The sequence below is a fragment of the Oryza sativa genome, chromosome 2 (genome assembly GCF_034140825.1).
Source record: "Oryza sativa Japonica Group chromosome 2, ASM3414082v1".
NCBI classification, from domain to species: domain Eukaryota; kingdom Viridiplantae; phylum Streptophyta; class Magnoliopsida; order Poales; family Poaceae; genus Oryza; species Oryza sativa.
Genome location: NC_089036.1, coordinates 5,211,939 through 5,226,596, shown reverse-complemented (window position 1 = coordinate 5,226,596; position 14,658 = coordinate 5,211,939). Strand labels below are relative to the sequence as shown.

At 42.6% G+C, this 14,658-nt stretch overlaps 3 protein-coding genes and 1 non-coding gene across 4 annotated transcripts; 2 read left to right on the top strand and 2 right to left on the bottom strand.

The window, feature by feature from the left end:
* Nucleotides 1–683: 683 nt before the first annotated feature.
* Nucleotides 684–756, top strand: TRNAE-CUC (transfer RNA glutamic acid (anticodon CUC)). Its single transcript has one exon. It is a non-coding gene; the product is annotated as a tRNA-Glu (tRNA).
* A 2,846-nt stretch (nt 757–3,602) lies between these two features.
* LOC4328593 (mitotic spindle checkpoint protein BUBR1) lies at nt 3,603–6,736 on the bottom strand. Its single transcript, XM_015769832.3, has 11 exons — nt 6,410–6,736; nt 6,218–6,277; nt 5,929–6,073; nt 5,661–5,818; nt 4,896–4,977; nt 4,747–4,813; nt 4,620–4,665; nt 4,361–4,526; nt 4,153–4,238; nt 3,971–4,051; nt 3,603–3,883 (listed from the first exon to the last, which is right to left on the bottom strand). Exons 1-11 carry the CDS (start codon nt 6,652–6,654, stop codon nt 3,823–3,825), a joined length of 1,197 nt encoding a protein of 398 aa, XP_015625318.1. The 5' UTR covers nt 6,655–6,736; the 3' UTR covers nt 3,603–3,822.
* A 631-nt stretch (nt 6,737–7,367) lies between these two features.
* Nucleotides 7,368–8,802, bottom strand: LOC9271512 (uncharacterized). Its single transcript, XM_015768160.3, has 2 exons — nt 8,553–8,802; nt 7,368–7,966 (listed from the first exon to the last, which is right to left on the bottom strand). The coding sequence occupies exon 2, from the start codon at nt 7,945–7,947 to the stop codon at nt 7,507–7,509; it is 441 nt and encodes a 146-aa protein (XP_015623646.1). The 5' UTR covers nt 7,948–7,966; nt 8,553–8,802; the 3' UTR covers nt 7,368–7,506.
* Nucleotides 8,803–10,866: 2,064 nt separating this feature from the next.
* Nucleotides 10,867–13,876, top strand: LOC107278370 (uncharacterized). Its single transcript, XM_066307210.1, has 3 exons — nt 10,867–11,210; nt 11,345–11,864; nt 13,469–13,876. The coding sequence occupies exons 2-3, from the start codon at nt 11,352–11,354 to the stop codon at nt 13,874–13,876; spliced, it is 921 nt and encodes a 306-aa protein (XP_066163307.1). The 5' UTR covers nt 10,867–11,210; nt 11,345–11,351.
* The last annotated feature ends 782 nt before the right edge of the window (nt 13,877–14,658 follow it).

Below are 14,658 nucleotides of genomic sequence, written 5' to 3'. Positions count from 1 at the left end.
CAAACCACTTCAATTTTAACTAAATTTGTAGATAAATATGGTAATATCTATAACACCAAATTAGTTCCATTAAATCTATAGTTAAATATATTTTCATAATATATTTCTCTTGGGTTAAAAATGTTACTCTTTTTTTTCTACAAACTTAGTTAAACTTGAAACAGTTTCACTATAATTTGAAACGGAGGGAGTACGTTATAAAGTTATTTTTTAAAAAAAAAACTATTCAAAATCATTAACAAGTCCTTGAACGAAAAAAAAAATCTCAAGTGATGTCCATTTAGGAGGCCTCACTTAGTAACTTTCTTCCGATATGCTTGTGTTCCAAGGGTATATATGGCAGGTGTTTATATAAATTTCAACATCAATTCTAGAATTTTTGCATCAGTATCACCACAGTCAAGAACCTCCAGGTTCATATAGATTTCTATTTTTTTATATATATCGATTACATGTTAGTCGGTAAAACCATTATCTAAAAAAAATGTTAGTGGGTAAAAAATAATAGCCTTTTTGCATTTTAACCCTAGGTTTGCTTTCCTTACCAGAAAAAAAAGCGAGGGAATTTACCGTAGTAGTATACCCAATCACCCCACACTTAGCAATAAACTAACAAATCCTGATTTTTGTGTGTTTTCGGTCAACTAAAATTAGTCATATAATGAAGCCCTGCCTGAGCAAAATCCGTTGTAGTCTAGCTGGTTAGGATACTCGGCTCTCACCCGAGAGACCCGGGTTCGAGTCCCGGCAACGGAATTGTTTTTGTTTTTCATCCTTTCGCTTTTTTTCCCCACAACTTTTTACGCTATTCTAATCATACAAACGAATAAGCATATACATAGGACCGCTTTCTTTAAAAAATAAAATATACATGTGAGGAAAATGGATTGTTATTATGGATTCACTCCATCTCTAACTACAAACATTGACATACCCGAGTTAATATTCATGTTCATAACTAGAATTTGATTTTTTTTTCTCCGATTGAGAGAGTACTAAGTAAAGAACACCAGCTTTCGCTTTTTCTTTCCAAAACTTTTTACGCTATTCTAATCATACAAACGAATAAGCACATACATAGGGCAGCTTTCTTTATGAAAATAAAATATACATGTGAGGAAAATGGATTGTTATTATGTATTCACTCCATCTCTAACTACAAACTTTGACATACCCGAGTTAATATTCAGGTTCATAACTAGAATTTGATTTTTTTTTTCTCCGATTGAGAGAGTACTAAGTAAAGAACATCAGCTTTCGCTTTTTTTTCCAAAACTTTTTACGCTATTCTAATCATACAAACGAATAAGCACATACATAGGGCAGCTTTCTTTATAAAAATAAAATATACATGTGAGGAAAATGGATTGTTATTATGTATTGACTCCATCTCTAACTACAAACTTTGACATACCCGAGTTAATATTCAGGTTCATAACTAGAATTTGATTTTTTTTCTCCGATTGAGAGAGTACTAAGTAAAGAACACCAGCTTTCGCTTTTTTTCCAAAACTTTTTACGCTATTCTAATCATACAAACGAATAAGCACATACATAGGGCAGCTTTCTTTATGAAAATAAAATATACATGTGAGGAAAATGGATTGTTATTATGTATTGACTCCATCTCTAACTACAAACTTTGACATACCCGAGTTAATATTCAGGTTCATAACTAGAATTTGATTTTTTTTTCTCCGATTGAGAGAGTACTAAGTAAAGAACACCAGCTTTCGCTTTTTTTCCAAAACTTTTTACGCTATTCTAATCATACAAACGAATAAGCACATACATAGGGCAGCTTTCTTTATGAAAATAAAATATACATGTGAGGAAAATGGATTGTTATTATGTATTCACTCCATCTCTAACTACAAACTTTGACATACCCGAGTTAATATTCAGGTTCATAACTAGAATTTTTTTTTTTTGCAACAGCAAAGAACACACTTAAAGAATATAAATGTAAGGAATATGATATATTGAGAACTCGCTAGTTAATTAAGTGGTTTCGTATCCCATGTACTTGATCGGACGCTTTCCTCTTAATTATTCGAAAGCAAATTAAAGCGGGTCTAGATAACATGAATCTTATGAATCTTGTGTGTTTGGACTGGCAGCTGGTTGTTCTTCATTTGTCTGGTTCACTCTCGGAATCCATCCATAGTATAGTATGGTCGCCTTGTAGAGTTGTAGATTGGCTTCAACTGCAGCCACAAGAGGGTTCCTCAGCACGTAATTAACTCTTCGATAAGAAGATAAAATTACCACACAAGCAAATGCGCACCTAACCAAAACAAACCTTACCATTTGTGGCTAATATTTTGGTAAGATGTTGTTTAGTTTGGTACCTTACCAAATTTTGGTATGGTTTTGTGAGTGGAATGTTCTACAATTGCCCAATTTTGGTAGAGTTTGGTAAGGTTGCAATGGTAAAATAATGTTAAGTTTGTTATCTTACTAAAACTTGGCAATGGCAAATGTTTGGTAAGGTTTATTTTAGCAATTAAGTGAATTAGCTAGAAATTTGTGATTTACAGGTGCAAATCAAATTTCCGCCAAATCTTGTGAATTTTGGTAAGGTTAATTTTGGCAACAAACTAAACAAACCCTTATTGTAAGAGGAAAAAATAGAACCATGTTGATATCTCATCCCTTTGCAACGCATGGGGCCTGTGACTAGTAGAAGAAAATGGATAATGTGAAGCTAAAGGGCCTACATGTTGGTAACAAATATATGCATAAAATGATAGTAATAATGGGTTAGCGATAATTTTCTTTAATTCAAATCCCATTGCAACGTACGGGCAATATGATATTTATTGTTGTAAACTTTGATGATTTGATGCTTTATCCGTTATCACTTTGATTATATTAACACATGTGACAATAACATATGGGACCATCCAAGTGTGTGACAGTGGGCCAGGATATCAAATAATCAAAACCTCATTTTTTTCTCTCTCTCTCTCTCTCTCACTTATTACCACCCAGTGTGTTGTCACTACTATACTCTCAGCTTGCAGCTTGAAGTTGTGAGTGCTATTAGCCAATAGGGTCATCAACTTTTGAGGTTCTGGGAGGTGATCATTTTTGCTATGCTGGATTAGATCAAGTGGAGTAATATTTCATCTACTCTCACTTTTTTTTCCCTGCTTTGGTTCATATCTAATCTTCTCTTCTCATTTCCGCTCCGTTTTCCGTACTTACACGCTGGGAATGTCCGATTCCGAACACAGCCTTAAAGTTCCGTAATTTATGCTGGCAATGGGGACCTTTGATAAGACCTGAGAAAAAAAAATAGCATTGGAGATCTATCCATGGCAAACATGTTTTTTGCCATGTCTGTGTCTGCAAACAAGTTGTCACACCTGATCTTGTGTATACACTGTCATGGATCCACTTGCATGACAGTTTTCAATCACGTTTTGGTGTTTGTGACCTGATGGGGTTATAGTGAATTATTTGGAGAATCTAATGCATTATGATTTTTATTTGAAAGGAAATAATTTCCCGGAAGGTTTACTCAATTCCAGCCTCAGTTTGTTCAGCCCAAAAAAGAAAAAAAAACAGAGCACCATTAAAAATTAGCATCACTTATGTTTATCAGCATCCAACCAAATTAAGCACCCCCAACCCTCGTCGAGGATTTATCAATCAAATTATTGTGCAATATTACAACACTCATGGATAGCCTAAAAAGGCTCTTTGCCTGCCTAAGCTTTAGAGGCTAAAGCTTATTTCAGCATAATGTCACAAACACTCAAACAATAAATTGGTAAAAGAAGATCGAAATACAGCATTACACCACATAAATATTGATTATCTAAGGCTGGTTAGAGGGAAATTCCGCAGAGGATTCTCCATAAGCAGTTCAGTTTCCCTGTTAAAAAAAAGCAAGTGTACATTAAAAAAAAATGAGAAAGGAACAGAACCTCTGGAAACATAATATAAGCTGAACTATTCTTACTGCTTGAGGTTTCTGCTTGTTGCTTGCCTAAGCTTCAGAATAGATGGTTTTGTACTCTTTGGCACTTGGGGAACTGGTTCCCTGAAATAATCAAAGGAAGGTATATAAAAATTATACGTTTTTACAGTTACTCTTTTTAAAGAACTATTCAAAACTGTTAACTTAAGGGCACAGTAGCATACTCGGCGCATTCGTCATCTACGAAGACTTCAATGGAGCTTACACGAGTCGGCTGAACTGCTGCCCTCGATCCAACCTTCTGAGGAATCTGTTGTTCAGTGCAATACTATCATCAGTTCATTGATCATTACTGAACCGATAAACCTCGAGACATGTCGCAAAAAGGGACCTTTTGAAGAATTCTAGTGGCTTAGGGGAGAAAAAAAAAACCTTGTGTGATGTCCATTTAGCAGGCCTCATGTTATTTTCTTTGTTCCGATCTGCTTGTGATCCAAGGGTCTGCCAGGCCGTGTTGTTGCTCCTGGTTCTAGCAAGGCCATGACTAGGTAACGAATTCTCATCTGTGTAAACTGCAAGTGGCCTATTGACATCAACTCTGCAAATTTGCAACAGTATCAACACCAGTAAAAAAATTCCAGGTTCATCTAGATTTCTTTATACTGATTGCATGCGTATAACAAGTAATAACCTTTGCAGAGTTTTCACCAGGTGAGAGTTTTCTGCATGCTGGCCTCCTGCCACATCAAAATGCAACATTAGTTCACCCAGCCAGGCACTTGAAATTGATGTTAATCATACCATCACAGCAAACTTACTGATTTCACCACGGTTCAAGACAGTCCCAAAGTTGCGTACTGGATGATCATCAGTAGTTGTGTCATCCTGTTTCAACAGATAATAGAATTCATTCAGTGGGCAGTGGAATATAGATTAAAAATAGGGTACTAAATCAGCCTATGTACACCTCAGGATGTGCCTTCTTTTTGGATGATCTCTGAAGAAATGCCCTGTATGTAGTTTCCAACTTCTCCACAGGCTTTGCTTTCCTGACCAAAAAAAAAAAAGCCAAAGAATTTTACGGTTTAATATGCACCATTCCATCAAACAAAATTCATAAATAGTATGCTTTAGGTATTAAGGTGTAGGTAGAGCAGAAAATTGAGAAATTATATCATATCCCTCCAACAAAAAATAGAGAAGTCAGGAATACATGTTTTAATCTAGAACAGTTCATAAGCTTACTCCACAATCAGTTTAATGCATTTTAGTTATAATACATAGAGCTAAAATGGTGAGTGGGAATATGGAAGACTATACACCTTGCAGTCAAACAAATGCATAAATCGTATGCTTTAGGTATTAAGGTATAGGTAGAGTGGCAAGAAAAGTCATATCCCTCCAAAAACAAATAGAGAAGGTAAAAGTTTTCAGCTACAACGGTTCATAAGCTTACTCCAAATTAGTTTAATGCATTTTAGTTACTATAATTCATAGAACTAAAACAGTAAATGGGGATATGTAAGACTATATGTTTGTTGACTAAAAATCCGAAGAAAACAGACTTCAAATCTAGAACAGGAATTCTTTGTCAAAGGCTATATGGAAATTTAGAAGGAACTTATCTATTATCACTAAAAAATAATCTACTAGCAGACTAGCACTGAAGAAAATCCGCAACCTTTCTCATATCTGAAGAAACTAAACTACCAATCCCCCATAAAATTCTCACCTGGCAATACCAAGGTTAAAAATCTCATTAGCTTTCTTTAGCTTGTTCTTGGACTCCATTACCGACGCATAGGACAAGTAGTAATTGGTATGGCTCTGACCAATCTGGTTGGCCTCCAGGAACCTGAATATCACCTCGGAATCAGCACAATTCCCCGCCTGCATACAGATTAAGATCAAGCCAAACTGGATGTCAAAAGGAAACCAAACCAATCCAATCCAATCCAACCAATCCACCTCAGAACCAATCCTGAATTCATGAAACTCACATATTCCAGCCACACTTTGAGGTAGCGGAGATCGTTCTTGTAGCGGTCGTCGTGCCAGAAGGCACGCACGCACTGCTCGTAGATCACCACCAACCCGGAGCAATCCCCGCCTGTCGGAAACGACTCCTGAACCCATTTGATGCAGCTGCGTGTGGATTAAGCAGACAAAGGCATGCCATGAGCAGCAAGCTTGCGGAAACCGCAGAGAAATCGCCGACATGGCAAATCTTTCGGCTCAACCTACTACTACTAGTATACGAATCAATGAAACAAAGGGGAAATTGCTTACTCTATCCATGGTTGGAGCGGATCCTCGCCGCTGTATTCGTCGATTGCCTCGATCATTTTCCTGAATCAGTAGATCAATCAAACGTAGGACGAAAAAAAAAAGATTACCAGAGACCCGCCCCCAAATCAAGAAATCCAGAGCAAACCAAACCCAAGAACCGAGAGACGCGGGTGACGGGAGCGGCGGCGGTACCTCCGGGCGGCGAGGAGGGCGGCGCGCTGGGCGGGGTCGGCGTGCGCCTTGAGGGCGCGGTTGAGGAGGCCCACGTTGCGGCCGCGCTTCAGCGGCCGCACGTTCTCCTTGAACGTCTCCCACTCCGCGCACGGCGCAGCCGGCGGGGCGTCGCCGCACCCCATCAGCATCAGAGTCTCCTTGTCGAGCGCCACCACCGCCTCTTCCGCCGCCGCCGCCGCCGTCGTCGCCATCGCCGCCGCCATGTGTTCGTCCGGGCGCCGCTCCGGAGCCGACCGTTTGGGAGGAGAGATATTCAAATTGGAAGAGATTTTTGACCGTTGAGCTGAGGCGGATGCTGCTGCTGCTCGGGTTTATATAAGGTGAAAAAGAATTGGGCTTTTCATGAGTTGGGCTTGGAAAGTTTATGTGGGCCTAAAATTGTTGGATCTTGATTGCGTCAGCACTCACACGGCAGAGTCACTATGAAGAAATTCAGTCTCAGCCCTGTTCAGCTTGTCAGCTAATTAGCCGATAAATTCATAGATTAATTCAATATACTGTAGATTATGAAGTTAATTAATTATTTGGTTAGAAAAGGTTATCGAAACAATGCTATTGTAGAAAGATTTTTGAGAAATCATACTGTTAAAATTGTGGCCCGTCAATTCGCCGTGATGAATGAGTTTTGTTTTTTTTATGTTAATGCTGGAGTATATGTGTTTGTGCAAACATTACGCAGAAGTTTGTGATGATCAGTTGATCTTCACATGAACAGATTTAGTTTCTTAAATCACATGAAACACAAATTGTTCAGCTTTTTTCCCCAAGACCAGTTGCGTAGTTCTTAAAAGCATAACTCAAACTTGAGGCAAAGGCGCAAAGCTTCATGCTTGCTGAACTTTCTGTTTTGCCACGATTAAATTTCAGTTAAACTGATAGCACTCTTTCATATTGCACAAAAAGAACTCCAAACAAGTGCTCTAAATGTTCAAACTTCCATAATAAACGATATAATATGTCTTTGCTCTTCCATTACAATTGGTTACATATCTAGCAGGAAGCAGTAACAGGTAACTTAATTGGACTATGAACAGGCAACGAACACGCATAGAATCTCACAGCCTTCTCGGTGGCTGCATCTGTGAAGGATCCACAAGGCCTTCCAACACAACAAGCTGATCCAGCAGCGCAAACTTTTCATCCTCGAGAACGCTGGCTTCCTCTTCAGCCTGGCTCAATTGCTTGTCCAGCTCACCGTTCTCATCCTCCAGCAGCAGGTACTTCTTCCGTAACGCTCTGTATTCATCAGCTGGACCGAACTCTGGCACCGAATCGGGGGTTCCCCAATCAGATTGCGGAGCCGAATGGCGAGGTTCATTCTTGAAGGTTATCTTAGGGGCTTTCTTGGTCTTGCCGGATGTGAGTGGAACCTCCCTCCGCAGCAGCTCAGGTTCAGCTTTTATTTGGCTGGGAGGCAAGGGGCGGGAAACGACCTTTCTCTTGTGCGTCTTCGGGGTTGCGAATTCATCTCGTGGCATACCTCTTGGGTCTTGCATTCCCTCCGGTCACTCCTCCCTGAACAATGCAACTCAAGTGAGAAATTTTACTAAAGCATAATCATAAACATATAATTCATTCTCAAAACAATATAGCAGGCAATTCAATAGGATAGATCAGCACTTAGCACTATGTGGAATACTACTACTTAAGGTGCTCCTCAAGCAAATCTAATTATCAGAGTGTGCAAACACACAAACTATTTTTTTCAGAATGTAAGATATTATCCCCATTCAAGATAATGACTTGGTTCTTGCTCCTGGTCATGGAGTTCGATGCTAGTGCACATTGCGAAAGGGATTCGACTCTAGCGCAAACATATGCCACCATATTATCTTTGCCAACTCCGTAACCCTAATAGCAACAGGGGTGGATCCAACTTGGGACATGGGGGTTGAGTTGAATTGAACCCCCAAACTGTTACTACTAGTTGTATTAAGAGAGGTTTAGGGCTCTCAAATTAAGGAGGAGGAGAAGAGCTCCTTCCAGATCTAGAAGAGAAGCTACTAGGGTTAACGAACGCAAGCAAAATTCCAGACATAAGTAGTCCCGGTGGGGTGGGAGAGAGAGATGAATCAGAAAGAGGATGCGGATGGATACTCACCAGGATCCCCTCCCCTCCCCTGCTCTGCTCGATCGCCGCCCCTCCCCCGCGACTCGTCTTGGCGGCGGCGCGAGGAGCGGAGGAGACAACGAGACGGGGAGAGATTTCTCTTTCTTTTACGCGATACTCGACTACTCCACCTTTATCTCGACATTCTCCTGCCCTCGCCGGAGATCCTGGGCTTCGCCGCCGATCTGGAGTCGCCGCCGCGGTGGGAGATCGAGCCGGAGAGGAGGACGATGACGACGACGAGGAGGAGCTCCAGTTGGTTACGGACTTGCGGTGGTGAGAGGTGGAGTGCTTGATGGGCCGAGAGATCGCGTGGGCCGCACGTAATCCAATCCGCTTCGGATTGGGGCCTCACAAGGCCTTATCGGGCCGGGCCGAGTCAACGGTTGGGCGCTCTTACTCTAGCGATCATTCATTCCACCTAGTAACAGAAAAGGAGAGAACCGAGCAAGCGTCGCCAGGTGAGCGAGCAGCCCGCTCGGGTTCGATCCTGGGATCGCAACTCACGTGTCTCACAGGGGTTTTTCTCCGTTTCCCCGGGGGTATACACGCGTGCACGTTTAGTGGGACTGGACACGTATGTGCGTGTGTCGTGGACTGCACGTTTCCCGTGCACTGAGGCCCAGAGGCCCAATCTCATTCCTAGCGTGAGCGTGTGTTAGGGACAAGTGTGTGCATGTGTCGTGGACTGCACGTTTCCCATATACTGAGGCCCAATCTCATTCCTAGCGTGTGTTAGGGACACGTGTGTGCGTGTGTCGTGGTATGAGTGCAATCTCATTCCTAGCGTGCGTGTGTGCGTGTGTCGTGGTATGAGTGCAATCTCATTTCTAGCGTGTGTATGCGTTCTGAGTTGTACCCTTCTAAAAAAATAAAAAAAGTAACAGAAAGGGACAAAACGGCAAACCTCATGCTTCCTGCTGGAGTAATTTTGTTTTTTCTTTTTTGCTCCTACTGGAGTAATTTTGTTTTGGTTTTTTGCGATGAAACACGGTTTTTGCTTGGGTTTTCAAAGGGGTGGATGAATATATCTACTCAGTAATGAATGAAACGTATGGCTATATGAAGATACAGGCTCAAGAATTTATGGCTAACATCAAACTGTTGAGGAATAAAATAGTGCATTTATATAGTGTTTGATTTAATTTAATTAATATGCCTTCTTGCAAAATGACACAAATGCCCTGTAGCCTGTACTATTGGTCTATTGCATTGATATTTTTTTAAGCATAGAGCTATATTTTTCTTTGTTTTAGTAACATGATTGAAATTCAAATAAAGTTGTTTTTTTACCAAAATTCAATAGAGTTATATGATTGATAATTGATCACCAAAAGGTAAGACTACGCATGAAAAGAACTATATAACATGGTGTTCTCTCCACAAAAGGGCAACCATATTTGTCCTCTATGATGGTTTTCGACCATTGCTTTCCAATATAGTATTCGACAAAATTATAAAAATTAAAAAAATAGACGTACAAGGATGCGCCCCAACATCTAATTAAATGATACGCATCGATCCACGCCGTAAACTTTTATATGCGGCCCAATATAGGTTACACTGGCCCAGTACTTAGATCAGTCGGTTCTGTGTGCGCCTATATATATGCATGTGATCTAAAGCATTTGCCGCATACGGAAGACTCGAACGCATAACTAGTCTACTATGTTGCCAACGCCACCAACCTTGATGGTGGCTCCTCTCTCTTCTTTGGTGTACTCCTCATCGTGTCGCACAAGAGAAGAGGGCTAATCCCCCTAAGCGCGTCTTGTTATAGCGGATAGATTCATGAGATATCCCGTGGTGGTGGTGGCGGCGGCGGTGGTACTGGACCGATCCCCATGGGACGAAAAGTCTCTTCTAATCATTATATAATCCTGGCTTACTACTCGGCGCAACGCTTATGAGGTATGTTTTTTACAGGTTAGGGGTGTCTGTTTGTTGAATTTTGTCTTCCCTAGAAAACTTTGCCGAATGGCAACATCTCATCTGATTCCATATTATCGGGTTGAGGATGGTGATTTAAGAGATCCTGCAGTTGGTTCCGTGTGTCGTATATGTTTATCTATACTTCTAAGTTTCAACATATTTTTTTGTATGGTTTAATTTTAATTCTTTGTGATCACAGGAAGATGCAAGGTACACATATGTGTTCAGTTCAGTGGTGAGTGGTTTCCTTCATCTATGATTTGATTTTGATGGCCCTTGTGGTTTGTGTGGGTTGTGCCATGGCTAGTTTTGACAATTAACCCTGGTGGTACCTCTCTTAATCTCTTTGCCTAGTGATTAGGGTCACATTGATGAATTCCAGTACAAAAATGGATACATAAAAATCGAGAAACACACGGAGAGAGAGAGAGAGAGAGAGAGAGAGAGGCTACCCCTCCCTCCTGCATCTCGTGCCATCCGTCTATAGAAACAATCGCATTATGCTAAAACGCTCGCGTCCGTAGTGTGTGTAAACCCAGCCGCCAGCCACTGTCCTCCCGTGTTTATCATTTCATTTCCCTTTCAATCCCCCCCTCCTCCCCCAATCTCATCAAGAAGAAGAAAAAAAAATATGGAGCAATCTTGAATCGAATCTGGCACAGATCCTCACTCTCCCGATCGATCGATTCTCCGACGAGCAAGCAGTGGTAACCGAAGGTATGTGTTTGTAGTCGCTTGGCAGCAAGATCGAGCAATGGTTTGTCCGGCATTGCTTGTTCTTGTCTTCGTCTTCGTCTTCGTCTCCGGCGATGCGGTGTTGATTTGGAGCTGCATTTTTTTTCGTTTTGGAGGTCGGTAATGGCGGCGGCGGCGGCGGACGCGGCGATGGCTGCTGGGTTGGCGGAGCGGGAGCCGGCGTGGCTGCGGTCGCTGCTCGGCGCGCGGTTCTTCGAGGCGTGCGCGGCGCACCGCGGCATGAGCAGGAACGAGTGCAACCAGTACTGCCTCACCTGCGCCGCGGCCGCCGACGACGCCGGCGGCGCGGCCGCCGTGGGGTGCCAGTGGTGCGTGGTGGCGGCGCACGGCGGCGGCGCGGGGCGGGATCGCGGCCACCGCCACCGGGTGGTCCAGGTGCGGAGGTCGTCGTACCACAACGTGGTGCGCGTGTCGGAGCTGGAGCGCACGCTGGACCTGACGCGGGTGCAGACCTACGTCATCAACCGCGACAGGGTCGTCTTCCTCAACGAGCGCCCGCAGGCGCCGCGCAACGGCCGGTGCGCCGCCGCCGCCGCCGTGGCGTGCGCCGCCTGCGAGGCGTGCGGCCGCGGCCTCCTCGACGTCGCCTTCCGCTTCTGCTCCCTCGGCTGCAAGGTCAGAGCTCCGGCCGCCGGCCGCCGGCCACGCTCCTTTCCTTTTCCGGCCGTCTCCGCCACCGTCTTTGCCGTTTTTGGGCCTCGTCCGAGGAGACGCGTCTCGTATCATCAGTGGGTTTTGCGCTTCATCTGGACCGTTGGATTGGGAACCAACGGCCCAGATAGATCTAGACGTGAGGAAGAAATGGGAACGTCCGTATGCTGGGCCGGTCAGTCTTGCATGGGCCTACTCAGCCCAATTAGGAAATTAGCAGCTCTCTCTTTTTTTTTTTGGGAAAAATTCAAATCTCCCTTTTCAATTTACTTCCACGCAGTATGCTCCCTATATAGAGCATCACCAACAGTCTATACCTATCTGATTCCCAAAATTGATTTTAAAGGAATTTAGTTCAAAAAACAGCTCCAACAGATCTCTTACTCTCCTACGAGTTTGTTTTGGAGTTCCCTTTTCCCGATTTCTCGCTCCGTTTATATACAGGCGCGCGGTCTCGTGAAAGTCGCTCCCAATCTCACACTCCCGCCTCTCTCCTACCGTTCCAGCGTGTGAGAGATAGCGATCTTTCTGCACGTGGAAAAAAACAGAATTTTCTGTTCGTAGTTTCAGAAGGGTCCACTTTTAAGTTTTTTCACTTCCTATTTTTATTTTAGGAAACCCAAAAATAATTTTTTGGGGAGATTATAGATAATCTGTTGGTGATGTTCTAAACAATTCTCTTTAAGTTTTCTCACCTCTGTCTAGTTTACGTTGATTCTTCGTCATGTTTAGAGATTTCTCACATCCTGTGAATCTTGAGCATGGTGAGCGAAGTTTCTCAATGTCTTCCTTAAAAAAAAGTTTCTCAATGTCTTCTCTTATTGGGAATGGGATTTAATATACCTTTTTCATATATTATGTGATCGATTGTCATTTGTCGTGTTTTATCGTCACACAAGCTGTTTAATTTAAACATGCATGAAAAAGTGGAAGGTGGAGGGAGACCGAGGGACACACACCTTTGGTGGCAAAGAACAACTTAACATACCACAATGGTCAATGAAAGCCCACGGAGTGTGGAGAAAGTGTTGATGGAGGTTGAAAGAGAAAAATGAACTTGTAGGGAGTATTTAATTTTGTACAAAATTAAATTGTAGGGGTGTAGGGGTATTTAGATTTTCCTCTCTCTTTTTTCCATTTTTCATTCAGGCATACTCAACAAAACCATGAAGCTAGTGCTAATCAATTCAACACACCATCGAACTCATATCTTTCTCTACTCTCTAGTGAAAGAGATTTCTTCCATCAAATGAAAGCATCTCCAACATTGAAACTCGAATTTCCATATACTTTTCTGATTATCAACACACCATCGAAGTTGCGTTTAGCCGTCGTAGTAGTTTCCTAGCTGAAGTTTTTGTTTTGCTTTTTTTTTGTCCTTCCCCTACATAGGCATACCTGGCCGATTGTATTGTATAAGAAAAACTCTTTTTTCTTCTATTGACGTGCAATTCATTTATGCGTTCATGAAAAAAGATTATTAATTCTGATCACTTCTGATTAACTAACTGAATCACCACTCTAATCCATACTACTGAATAATCTTATCTATCTCCTGTTGATGTCAGCTGAAATGCATGGAATCGGATCCTACCCTGACATTCACCATCGATCCCAACAACATCCCAGAGCCACAGATTTCAGGGCCACAGGAAGACGAGGAAGAAGACGACGACGAAGAAGACGAGCCGTTCTACCCAACCAAGGCGAACGCTGCTCAGAGCAAGGCCGCGGGCGGCGGCGGCTGCCGGCCGCCGCCGCCGCCGTCCGCGTCGTCGTCGCGACCTAGGAGAGGAGGACGCCGGGTGGCTAGAGGCGACAAGGAAGAGGATCAGGAGGCCGCCGCCAACATCCTCGCCTTCGCCGCCGCCGCGGCGCGGTCGGTGCCGGCCGCCTCCGCCGCCGACCCCAACAGCTACCGGCGGCGCGCTAGGAAGGGCGCGCACCGCGCGCCGGAGCGGTCGCCGTTCTTCTGATGACGATGGCGGTGGCGGAGGAGATGCTCGCCGTCGTCGTCGTCGTCGTCGTCGTTGCATGCTGGTGGTGGTGGTAGCTGCATGCGAGGTCTGAATCACCCGATTTTTATTTTAATTTTTTTTACAGAGAATGGGAACTTGGTTGGTTAAATTTTCTGTGGTGAAATTCGCTTGCATGCATGTATGCTAGCTACATTTTGATTAATGGTGGGTAAGAATCTAGACATTTTGATGACATTTATCCTCGAGAATTTGAATTTCCCGTGTGACTGTGCTATGTTATGTATATCTTAGAGCGGAATTGTATTTGTTGCACAACTCTGTTTTTGTCTCTACATTAAAAGTACATGTGTTCCATATTCATTTGTAGAAACCAAAAACACTAAACCGTTTTGGTTGAAGGGGGAATAGTGTTAGTATTTTTTTTCCCCAAAATTTGCTAAATCTATTATGTAGTAATATAATGGATAGATACGATGATGTGATAGTTCTGTCTCGTGGGGATAATTCAAAATACTTCTTTTTTTTAAGATAACGGCTCTAGGTATGTTGTGCAGTGTAGTCAAATTTCTTGATTTCCTATATGCATATAATTTTTTTTCTGCTTGATTGCATGCTATAGACCTATAGTATTAGTTGGGCAAAAGAAAGAATCTATTCTTCCTAATTAAGCAGCTAGCTACAAGCCACCATCTACCTTTTGTTTCCTAAGAAAAAACAACACAAGATTGTGCCTTTTATTAAATACTCCCTCTGGTTCTATAATAATTGACGTTTTGGAT

Excerpts from the sequence above, each read along its gene's own strand:
- LOC9271512 (XM_015768160.3), bottom strand. The coding sequence starts at position 7,947 with ATGCAAGACCCAAGAGGTATGCCACGAGATGAATTCGCAACCCCGAAG.
- LOC4328593 (XM_015769832.3), bottom strand. The coding sequence starts at position 6,654 with ATGGCGGCGGCGATGGCGACGACGGCGGCGGCGGCGGCGGAAGAGGCG. Across the intron at positions 5,819-5,928 it reads TCAAAGTGTGGCTGGAATAT|GCGGGGAATTGTGCTGATTC; the intron begins GTGAGTTTCATG and ends ATCTGTATGCAG. Across the intron at positions 4,052-4,152 it reads GTAGATGACGAATGCGCCGA|GGAACCAGTTCCCCAAGTGC; the intron begins GTATGCTACTGT and ends TGATTATTTCAG.
- LOC107278370 (XM_066307210.1), top strand. The coding sequence starts at position 11,352 with ATGGCGGCGGCGGCGGCGGACGCGGCGATGGCTGCTGGGTTGGCGGAG. Across the intron at positions 11,865-13,468 it reads TCTGCTCCCTCGGCTGCAAG|CTGAAATGCATGGAATCGGA; the intron begins GTCAGAGCTCCG and ends TGTTGATGTCAG.